The sequence below is a fragment of the Schistocerca gregaria genome, chromosome 2 (genome assembly GCF_023897955.1).
Source record: "Schistocerca gregaria isolate iqSchGreg1 chromosome 2, iqSchGreg1.2, whole genome shotgun sequence".
In the NCBI taxonomy this organism is placed as follows: Eukaryota; Metazoa; Arthropoda; class Insecta; order Orthoptera; family Acrididae; genus Schistocerca; species Schistocerca gregaria.
In genome coordinates, this window is record NC_064921.1 from 181,257,632 (window position 1) to 181,269,859 (window position 12,228).

Genomic DNA, 12,228 nt, shown 5'->3' on the forward strand with positions numbered 1-12,228 from the left:
CATCATTGTACAGGTTTAAAATTAATACTACCAGTTTACAACTTAGCAAAGATTTTATTTAATTTTAGAACTTCAGTCAGTATCAAAAGTATGACCATTTGAGACAGGTTACCAACAGAAAAAATAAAAAAAACTACTGGCACTAGGGGTAAACAGTGTTGTGTCATTCATGTATTCCATCATGGAGCTATGAAAACCACAGAACTTTATTGCAGAAAAGTCAAGTATGATGATGCATATTTGCCTCAGCAGCATGATGATGCATGACTGATTGAGTAGCAATTTTTGGAGCTGGAATTTGCAAATGGTATGATATTAGTGACAAACCCATCTTCCAAAATATTCACATCATGCTGTAGCCACAGGGAATTTTTCTGTCTTTGATGCTATCAGAATGGGAAACAATAGTGTGGCAGTGGATGAAATTTCACCATATTAAGCATTAAATGGTAGCAAAAACATACTCGACCCCTAATGCTAAGCACATAGGGATCATCATGATGGACACAGGGGTTAGTAACCACAAGATTGTCATAGTTAAGCTAAATATCGAACATTCAAATCCACAAAAAAAGTAAAATAAATGTATCTATAAAACCAAATAATAATTTTCTTATACCTTCCTAGGAAACAGTCTCCTCTCCTTCAAAATTAACTATGTCAGCACAGTCCAGATGTGCCTTAAATTCAGAGAAATAATATTCATGAAAATTGAGAGCCCTACACAAAATAAACTGAAAAGAGATTGAGCTGATCCTCTTCCATGGTATCCAAAACAGGTCAAAACACAGTCGCAAAAGCAACAAGAAACAGAGAGCAAAATTGAAAACAATTCAAAATTTGTAAGAGAGGTGATGTCCGACAGAAGCTCAAAATCTAGCATTAACTTCAATGCCAGATGCTTTTAATTGTTTCCACAATGAAGCTCTGTCAAGAATCAATACCTTCACTGTGCAACAGCAAATGTAATGTTACCAATGAGAGTGTCACTCAGGTGGAGTTACTAAACATGGTTTTCCTAATTCCAAAAAGACAAAATAAATATTCCAGAATTTGAAACAATAGCAGCTGCCAACATGGGTAACTGGTCCAAATTGTGTAACAATTAGGTTTTGTTCAGAGTATACTCCATAGTTGGCTGGCCAGTGTGGCCGAGCAGTTCTAGGCATTTCAGTCGCAGGTTTGAATCCTGCCTCAGGCATGGATGTGTGTGATGGCCTTAGGTTAGTTAGGTTTAAGTAGTTCTCAGTTCTAGGGGACTGATGACCTCAGATGTTAATTCCCATAGTGCTCAGAGCCATTCGAACCACTTTTTTACTCAATAGTTAGCAATCAAATACAATCACTTGCTCGATGAAAGATCCACATACCTAATGCCTGGAAGACTGGAAACTTGCACAGGCCACATCAATAACCAATAACCAAAAATGGAAATAGGAGTAATCTACTGATCCCATATCACTGACATTGATCTGCAGTAGCATTCTCGAATATATACTGTGTTTGAACATTATGAATTACTTTGAAGAAAACAATCTGTTGACACATAGTACACACTCAGATACTATCAGTCTTGTGAAACATAACTGGCTGTTTACTCACATGAAGCAATGAGTGCCACTGAGAGGTATTCTCAGTTTGATTCCATATTTCTAGGTTTCAAAAAGACTTTTGACACTATCCCTCACAAGTGACTTCTACTCAAGTTGGGTGCCTACAGAGTATGATCTCAGTTATGTGACTCGATTAGTGATTTCATTTCAGAAAGATCACTATTTGTAATAATTGGTACAAAGTTGTCAAGTAAAACATAAGTGCTATAGGCTCCCTGCTGTTAATCTACATAAATAATTTAGGAGATAATATGAGCATCACTCTTAAATTGTTTGCAGATGATGCTGCCATTTACCATCTCAAAAACTCAGCAGCAGATAAAAGTAATTGCAAAATGATTTAGACGATATATCTGTATGCTTCAAAAAGTGGCATTGACTCTAAATAATAAAAAAATGTGAAGTCATCCACAGGAGCACTAAATGGAATTCGTTAAATTCCAGTTACACAGTAAACCACACAGATCAAAACACTGTCCGTTCAACTAAATACCTAGGAATTCCAATTACAAACAACTTAAATTGAAATGATCACATAGAAATTGGTGTGGGGAAGGGAGACCAAAGACTGCCTTTTATTGACAACACTTACAAGACACAAAAGATCTAATAAAGAGACTGCCTATGCTATACTTGTCCATCATTCTTCTGGAGTAATGCTGCATGATATGGGATCCTTCCATAGGATATATGGAGGACACTGAAAAGGTTCAAAGAAGGACAGTTCATCTTGTATTATCAGGAAACAAGAAAGAGACTGCCACAGATATGATGCATGGGTTGGGGTGGCAATCATTAAAACAAACACATTTTTAGCTGCAGGGGGAGATATTTTCATGAAATTTCAGTCACCAGCTTCCTCATACAAATGTGTAAATGATTGTTAACACCCACCTACATAAAAGAAAATGATCATTGTAATAAAATAAGAGAAATCAAAGCTCATACAAAAGATTTGTGTGTTAATTTTTCCAGCACACTATTGACAGTTGAATGGGAGAGAAAAAGGTCTGAAGGTGGTTCACGAAGTCTCTAACAGGCACTTAGGTGTGAACTGTAAAATAGTCATGTAGATATGCATCACCACATATTATGAACAATGGGTTTCAGTTTCAGAGGTGTTTACAAGAGGGCTGCATCAATTTATGATGATTGAATTGAATGTGTAATGTGTTTCTGTATTTGTGAAGAAATTCTCCAGCACATTGCCAAAGAACTACCATTGAGGATACATCTTGAGTCTGCTGTCACTGATCAGAGGAGAATGAAGAAAGAGCTCAGAATGGTTCATACATCATCATCCAAACTATACAAATTTCAAACTGGATTTGTGAAAGAGACCTTACACAAGTAAAATATGACTGAAAAGCTTTGAGACAGTTAGATGTTAATACAAGTATTTTATGCAGATTTCATTATTTCATTCAGTCACTGTGTAGTGCAGGAAAGTATATTTATTGCATATTTGTTGCTGAACTGACTGCTCAAGAGCTTGGTTGTGAATATGCCTGCAAAACTGTTCTTCACATTGCTCTTGAAGAGGAAAACAATAATTTGTCAAATGTTAATGTAAGTATTTCATATAGATATTCTTATTTTCATTTTGTGTCATTAACTATATCTGTAAATCTGTTAAACATGTTGCTATTTGGGATTGAAGATAACAATAATTTATTGTTTCACATGTAATACTGCAATATCTGCTAAGTAGTAAATTGTAATTTAATATTCATGTAATAATATGTAATCATAATCTTGACATGTTGTACATCCACGTCAATCTCATCACTGTATGGATCCACAGAACATGAAATAAATAAATACTACCAGGAAAGGTTATGCTGACACTGGTTTGGGATGCAAACAGCAATGTCTTGCAGAACATCCAAGGTGGCACTGTCATCGGTGCAACACAGTGAGACCTCCTAAAAGCTATAAAATCATAATACGATAGAGATTTTTCTGCAGATGTTCATGATGATGCCTGATAGGTAACAGAGGAAGGTTTCACATAGTGTGCTGTGTGATATGAGTGGTGGTGCTACAAGTGAGCAAAAATGTAATTATGGATACAGAAGACTCCATCTCAGTATGTACCATATCTGTGATGTTATCATGACATAATCTAGCCAATCAGATGTCCTCTGAGCATAAATGTGGGAGACTTGCACATATAATAACGCTAAGACTTGGCCCTTGATGATAGGAATGGGGACAGTATTCAAAAGCTGAGGATTTTGTCAGAACTTTATGAGGCACATTAACCAAGAACTTTTTATCAAAGGACACAATTGCAAAATACTTTGAAGCCAATACAATGCATGATATGTTACAGAAGATAATGCAAGGCCCCCTACCGTGTGTGTTAATGGTTGTGACACACACAAATCTGTAGTCTGAATCCACCACTCTCGCCAGAACTTGTTTTGAGTGATAACTCTATGCTTGGACCATTTAAAGAAGCAAGGAATTCCATTTTAAAGATCAGCTATGCTATTCTGTCCCTTGGCGCTTGTGTATACTCTGAAACAATAGTTTTCTTTCCTAAGAGATTTCTGGCAGTTTTTAAGCTCACATGGGCTGTCATGTGCTTACAGAAAACTAGACCAAAAGGCAATTAAGCTTTAAACTGTGTATCCACAAGAGAATTTAATAAATATTTACAGTTCTCACTTGCTTTGTTCTCAAATCAAGTAGTGTGGATGGGCTACGCTTTAAGGCCGGCTTCATGAAAGTAAAGAGTCACCTTAATGTGTTTGCTCATTACGTATTTACTGCCAATAGCTATATCATCACATAACAGTTATAGGAACAAAAATTAGTTTGTAGCTGGAATCAAGTACTGATATCTGTCTCTAATACAGGGTGGTCCATTAATCGTGTCCAAGCCAGATATCTCACGAAATAGCATCAAAAAAAAAAAAAAAAAACTACAAAGAATGAAACTTATCTAGCTAGAAGAGGGAAACCAGATGGCGCTATGGTTGGTCCACTAGATGGTGTTGCCATAGGTCAAACAGATATCAACTGTGTTTTTTTAAATAGGAACCCCCATTTTTTATTACATATTCATGTAGTACATAAAGAAATATGAATGTTTTAGTTGGACCACTTTTTTCGCTTTGTGATAGATGGCGCTGTAATAGTCACAAACATATGGCTCACAATTTTAAATGAACAGTTGGTAACAGGTACGTTTGAACATTTTATTTTGGTTGCTCCAATGTGATACATGTACCTTTGTGAACTTATCATTTTTGAGAATGCTTGCTGTTAATCATAATTACCTGTAAATGCCACATTAATGCAATAAATACTCAAAATGATGTCCATCAACCTCAATGCATTTGGCAAAATGTGTAATGACATTCCTCTCAACAGCGAGTAGTGTGCCTTCCACAATGTTCGCACATACATTGACAATGCGCTGATGCATGTTGTCAGGTGTTGTCGGTGGATCATGATAGCAATTATCCTTCAACTTTGCCCACAGAAAGAAATCTGGGGATGCGAGATCTGGAGAATGTGCAGGCCTTGGTACGGGGCTTCGATGACCAATCCACCTGTCATGAAATATGCTATTCAATACTGCTTCAATAGTACGTGAGCTATGTGCCGGACATCCATCATGTTGGAAGTACATCACCATTCTGTCATGCAGTGATACATCTTGTAGGCTAGTGACATCGGTAGAACATTACGTAGGAAATCAGCATACATTGCACCATTTAGATTGCCATAGATAAAATGGGGCCAATTATCCTTTCTCCCATAATGCCGCACCATACAATAATCCACCAAGGTCACTGATGTTCCACTTGTCACAGTCATCGTGGATTTTCTGTTGCCCAATAGTGCATATTACGCCAGTTTTCATTACCACTGTTGGTGAATGATGCCGACGTTTTTGAGATTCCTGATTCTAGTGCAATTTGTCTGCTACTGATGTGTGGATTAGCTGCGACAGCAGCTAAAACACCTACTTGGGCATCATCATTTGTTGCAGGTCAAGGCTGACATTTCACATGTGGCTGAACACTTCCTGTTACCTTAAATAATGTAACTAACCGGCAAACAGTCTGGTCACTTGAATGATGTTGTCCAGGATACCAAGCAGCATACATAGCACATGCCTGTTGGGCATTTTGATCACAATAGCCATTCATCAACACAATCTCGACCTTTTCCGCAATTGGTAAACGGTCCATTTTAACATGGGAAATGTATCACAAAGCAAATACCGTCTGCAATGGCAGAATGTTACATGATACCACCTACTTATACATTTGTGGCTGTTACAGCACCATCTATCACAAAGCAGAAAAAGTGGTCCAACATTCATATTTATTTACATACTACACGAATATGTAATAAAAAACTGGGGCTACTATTTAAAAAACACAGTTGATATCCATTTGACCTATGGCAGCAGCATCCAGCGGGCCAACCATATCACCGTCTGGTTTCCCCCTTCAATCTAGACGAGTTTCATTCTTTGTAGTTTTTTCATTTGATGCTTATTTCATGAGATATTTGGCCCAGTCACTATCAATGGACCACCCTGTATAGCCATCTACCATCCACGTATATATATAACAACATACAGAGGGTACTTTTCCTTGTACAAACCATTTAACAACTCTGAACATTGTTTCTTCCTGGTATCTGTTTTCCGTTACAGACTAACTGTGATTCATTAATCATGGAGTGCTTGATTTGTGCCATTTTACTTTTCATGATTAAACAATGGAAAATATAGGATGGAATAACAGCAATATGAAACAGAATAGACTGCTACTCACAACAAGAGAAACACTGTGTGGCCTGAAGCCAGATCTGAAAGTCAACCAAGCTATTGGATAGGATGGGTACAAAGGTAAAGAAAAGGCAGGAGACAGTGAGGAGTAGTGGGGTAGGGATGAAGGAACTGCTATAGTATTGCCTGTGGAACTGAGCAGGGACATGGCGGGGATGACTGATGGTCTGCCAGATACAGCATCAGAATGCTGTACTTTTATGAAGTATGCAGTTTAACCATTCTCTGCATTATGAGGTAGTTGCCAGTCTTTGTGATAGCTTCATTTTTTTTCAGGATCTACCTGGATATTGTTAAAAAAATTATTGAATAAATTTTCATCATGGATGGCCACCCGGCATACCTTAAGTTGGAGAGTGTAGTTTTTTTGTGCAAACAGAGATCATCTAGATCCAGATAACTTCAATAAACCATTTTTACAAATGATATTTCAGATAGTTCTCATTGTACAAATCATCTTCATGTTTTAATGGTTAGCTCCTATAGACAATTTTCTAGTGACCAGCAGTCAACAGCATATCTTTCACCGTTATCACCCATTCATTGTGCATAAAAACAGCCATATTTTCTGCATGCAAGTTAGGACAAAATGATACTGTAGCAACAAATTTTATTGGATGATAAGAAGTATAGGTGTGATAATGAGAAAAAATCCTGAAAGAAAAATGTCATTAGGTTTCACTGGGAAAGTTCTTATCTACTCAGAAATAAAATAAAAAATGAGTAGGTCTCAATACACAAGGATTTAAATGCACAATTGAGTATCAGGGTACTGGTTTTTTTAATTATTTAATCTCAATGTGAATAAGAATCCTTCATAATTTGAAAATGGGGTGTGCGAAGATTGTTCACTCCTAATCATTTTGTTTACAAATGCCTGTTCTTACTATAGGTATGATATTTTGCATGACTTTTTCTTCCCTCAAGGAATTTCCTCTCTCTCTTACATTGCATGATGAGTTTTGGAAAACAAGATTCAAATGGATTTTTAAATTTTTGTGTGTAACAGCCCTCCTCAACTTATTTCTTCATAAGTGGCTCGTCAGTAGACTGTTCTATTCTCCATTTCCCATTACTGTTTCATATTGTTCACCCTTCTGCATAATTACTCTCAGCTCTGTGTTTTAGTAGATTAAGTAATTGTGACAAGTAAGTGCATAACTTAAAAATACTTTTAAATGAAACTTACGTATTAAGAAGAGCAGTACTCAACACTCGCACATCAGAGTTATGCAGTAACTCTAGTTTACGAATTATATCTATTAGCGTTGTAAGTGTTGCTGGCAGTCGATTGTCTCGTTCCATCAGTGTCTGATTTGTGTAACAGTCGATGAGATCGCTTGGTATATTCCTCGCGAACACTCCACCTAAATAATAACGGAAAGTAAGAATTATTATACAGTCTAAATCTTTGGCTGTGTGGTAGAAAGGTGGTTGCCTATGTGCAAAATATTTCTAACTACAATGTATTTATTACAATTAGCATATCCAGTTGCAAAAATGATAAACAGAGAATCTGAAATGAAACAAGTTATGTTATCTTCCAAAGTGATCTCTAGTTAATTGTACGGTTGCTACTTTTTATTAGCCAGTTTATTGTTTTTGCATCTCTGAATCAATAGCAGCACTATTTATCATTTTTAACTTGCAGTGTCTTCAAATCTCAGATATTATATTCAACAGTCAACTTTGTTTGAGTATTACCCTTTAATGACTATTTGTAACAATGATTTCTGATTTACTTAACCAGTTCCCTAATATTCTTACACCTTCTTCCTATCCCCCATTTTCATATGAGGGTGCCAATTTTCTTTCAACTTAAAATTTCATAAGTAGATATTTAATGTCTATTACTCATTTTAGACTTAAAACTTACTAATACAATTATTATCTATTACATTGTTTTGTCTATTTACCATTTATCAGCTACATCTGATACAAATGTCTCTCATTTCTTGATCTTTCAATTAACACCCAACAAGCATTGAATACCATATCATTGTTTTCCATCCCCTGTCCCCCTTTTCTGTATAATGTTCCACCTCTACATCTAACTCTGCAAAACCACCATGAAGTGCATGGCAGAGAGTAAGCTATTAATAAAAAAGGAACAAATGAGTGTCAGTATCGTGCAAGGTCCATATCAACTTCAGAATAAAAACTGTCTCAAACATTGTGCATTTTTGTATGTAGCTATAACAGTTACTTACCACTGTTTAATAAGAGAATTAAATACCACAATCTACATTAAAGACACTTCATGAAGAGAGCAGTCCATGACAGAACAAAGGTACAGAATCTCCTAAAATTATGCATATGAAGTGATTCTTGAGTTTCTCCCGGCGTATTTGATAATCAAAATATCCACGGGTGTAGTGCGGGTCTACAGTGTCCAACGGGCCCGATGGACACTGTAGACTGGCAGTACACCCGTGGATATTTTGATTATGCATATGAAGTTCCAACAAAGCTCACAATTTGCAGCATTGTCCCCAGAGCTGACTGTGGCCCATTGTTTCTGAGTGGAGTGGAAGGACTGAACCAAAGACTTTGAAGAAGGTTCTGTGACAAGCTGGGCTGCAACTTCCTGAATTTATGCCATAGTGTTGAGAACTGTAGGGTCCCCCTAAATGGGTCAGGTGTGGACTACACATCAGAGGCTTCTACTCAGGCAGCTGACTGTATGTGGAGTGCACACAGGGATGTCTTAAATTAGGGAACTCTCCGTCTAATCCAGATAAGGATAGCAGCAGCAAACCCAGAAGTATCAGTGTAAGATCAAAAGAAAGCCTCCCACAGGTGAGAGAATTAAAATCCTAATTGTTAACTCCCAAAGCATTCACAACAGAGTGTCAGAGATTGGAGCACTCATGAAAAGTAGTGTAGCTCATATGTTATCAGGTACAGAAAGCTGGTTGAAATCTGAAATTGATAGCAGTGAGATTTTTGGGGAAATTTAAGTGTGTATTGAATGGATACACAAATGGGAAATAAAGGTAGTATATTTGTCACAGTAGATGAGAAACTCAAATTCATTGAGATAGAAACTGAGGCTCCGTATCAGGGGTGGGCATAAAAACATAACTGGATCCTTCTATTGTCCCCCAGACTCACCTCCTGTTGCAACCGAAAACATTAGAGAAAACCTTAGTTCACTTGTACTTAAGTTCCCCATCATACTGTAATCATTAGTGGAAACTTTAATCCTCCAACAGTTAAGTGGGAAAATTACAGCTTTGTTAGTGGTGGGCATGATAAGACATGCTGTGAATCTTTACTAAATGTCTTCTCTGAAAACTGTCTAGAACAGTTAGTTAGGAAACTCACTCATGGTGGAAATACACTGGATCTAATGCCAACAAACAGACCTGACACCTTTTTTTAACATGTCCACATAGAAACTGGTATCAGTGACCATAACACAGCTGTGGCAACAATGATTACCAGTGTATGAAAGATGGCTAAAACAAGCAGATATATCTATGTATGTGTGTGTGTGTGTGTGTGTGTGTGTGTGTGTGTGTTCAGTAAACTACATAAAAAAATCAGTAATGCCATACTCAAATGAGGAACTTTCAGCAAAGGGAAGGAACATGTAGAGGAACTCTGGCTCAGGTTTAAAAGAATAACTGATAATGCACTGGATAGATATGTAACAATTAGAACATTAGAACAGTTCATAATGGGAGGGAACCTACACTGTATGAAGTCACTGTTAAGAAATTTCTAACTGCATAAAGATGTAAAACAAAGCATAGGGCAATAGATAGAGAGATGCTCAATGAAATGCATTTGGCTGTCAAGAGAGCAATGCATGAAGCCTTCAATGACTATCGTATTAGAATATTGTCAAGTGATCTTTGACAGAACCCAAAGAAATCCAGGTCATATGTAAAGGCTGCAGTGGCACCAAAGTTAGTGTCCAGTCCCTAGCAAATAAGACAGGAAATGAAACTGATGGTATCATAGCAAAAACTGTAAATGCTTAACTCCATTTTCAAGTGTTCCTTTACAAAGGTAAACCAAGGAGAACTGCCCCAATTTAATCCTCATACCACTCAAAAGAATAATGAAGTAAGTATTACCATCATTGGTGTGGAGAAACAGCTGAACTCATTAAAATTGAACAAAACGCCAGTCCCCAGTGGAATCCCTATCAGATTCTATACTGAATTTGTGGAGAAGTTAGCCCTTCTTCTAATTATAATCCCTTGAACAAAAAACCACATGCACTTTCTGGAAAAAGGCACAGGGCTCACCCGCCTCCAAGAAGGGTTGTAGAAGTGACCCACAAAACTACCATCCCATATTCTTGACGCAATTTGTTGTAGAATATTAGAACATATTCTGAGCTCAAACATAATGAGATATCTTGAACAAAATCATCTCCTCAATGCCAACCAGTACGGATTTTGAAAACTTTGACCATGTGAAACCCGACTTTCACTTTTCTCACAAGGCATACTGAAAGCTCTGGATCAAGGAAATCAAGTAGACACTGTATTTCTTGATTTCCAAAATGCATTTGACTCAGTACCACACCTACATTTATTATCAGAAGTACAATCATATGGGGTATTAAGTGATATTTGTGATGTGATTGAGGATTTTTTGGTAGGAAGGATGCAGCATGTTATCTTGGATGGAGAGTCATTGTCAGATGTAGAAGCAACTTTGGGTGTGTCCCAGGGATGTTTGTTGGGACCCTTGTTGTTCATGTTGTATATTAATGACCTTGCAGACAATATTAATCACAAAATCAGGCTTTTTGCAGATGATGCAGTTATATATAATGAGGTAGTATGTAAAAGAAGCTGAATAATATTCACTCAGCTCTTGATAAGATTTCAAAGTGATGCAGAGATTGGCAACTTGTTCTAAATGTCCAGAAATATAAAATTTTATACTTCACAAAATGAAAAAAACATAGTATTCTACGACCATAATGTCAGAGAGTCACTGTTGGAATTGGCCTGGGTGTAACACTTTGCAGGGATATGAAATGAATGATCACATACATTCACTCATGGGTAAAGCAGGTAATAGACATCAGTTTATTGATAGAATACTGGGGAAGTACAATCGGTCTGCAATAGACATTGCTTACAAATCACTTGTGTTACTGGTTCTAGATTATTGCTCAAGTGTGGTCTAACAAGGGATATTGAATGTATACAGAGAAAAGCAGCATGAATGGTCCCATGGCAGAGTGTCACAGATATACTGAAGGAACTGAACTGAAAGACTGTTGAAGACAGACGTAAACTATCCCAGGAAAGTCTAATAACAAAGCTTCAAGAACTGGCTTTAAATGAAGACTCTAGGAATATACCACAACCCCACAGTATCTCCTTCATAGGGATTGTGAGGATGAGGTTAGAATAGTTATTGCATGCACAGAGACATTTAAATACTCATTCTCCCCACACTCCATATGTGAATGGAACAGGAAGAAACCCTAATAACTGGTACAATGGGACATACCCTCTGCCATGCACCTCACAGATGTTTGCATAGATGTGGTGTAAAAATGGAATTAAATAAAGGTAGAAACAGAATAATACATCCACAAACTGAATAAAGTTCACAGTAATTACAGAAACAGAGAAATCTGAATTTTCAAAATATACAGATGAGCCTAAATACACTGAGGTGACAAAACTCATGAGATGCCTCCTATTAATATGTAAGATCTCCTTTTGCTCAGTGTAGTGCAGCAACTTAACTTGGAATGGTCTCAGAAAGTTGTCTGAAGTCCCCCTAGAAATACTCAGTCATGATGCCTATATATCCATCCAT

At 37.0% G+C, this 12,228-nt stretch overlaps 1 protein-coding gene across 2 annotated transcripts in view; it reads right to left on the reverse strand.

Annotated features, from left to right (window-relative positions):
- The window catches only part of LOC126336641 (uncharacterized), a 184,822-nt gene that overhangs the window by 141,964 nt on the left and 30,630 nt on the right, over positions 1 to 12,228 (reverse strand). For both annotated transcript variants that reach the window (XM_050000562.1, XM_050000564.1), the window contains exon 3: positions 7,619 to 7,796. In XM_050000562.1, coding sequence (XP_049856519.1) covers positions 7,619 to 7,796 — 178 coding nt within the window. The remainder of the gene's footprint in view (positions 1 to 7,618; positions 7,797 to 12,228) is intronic.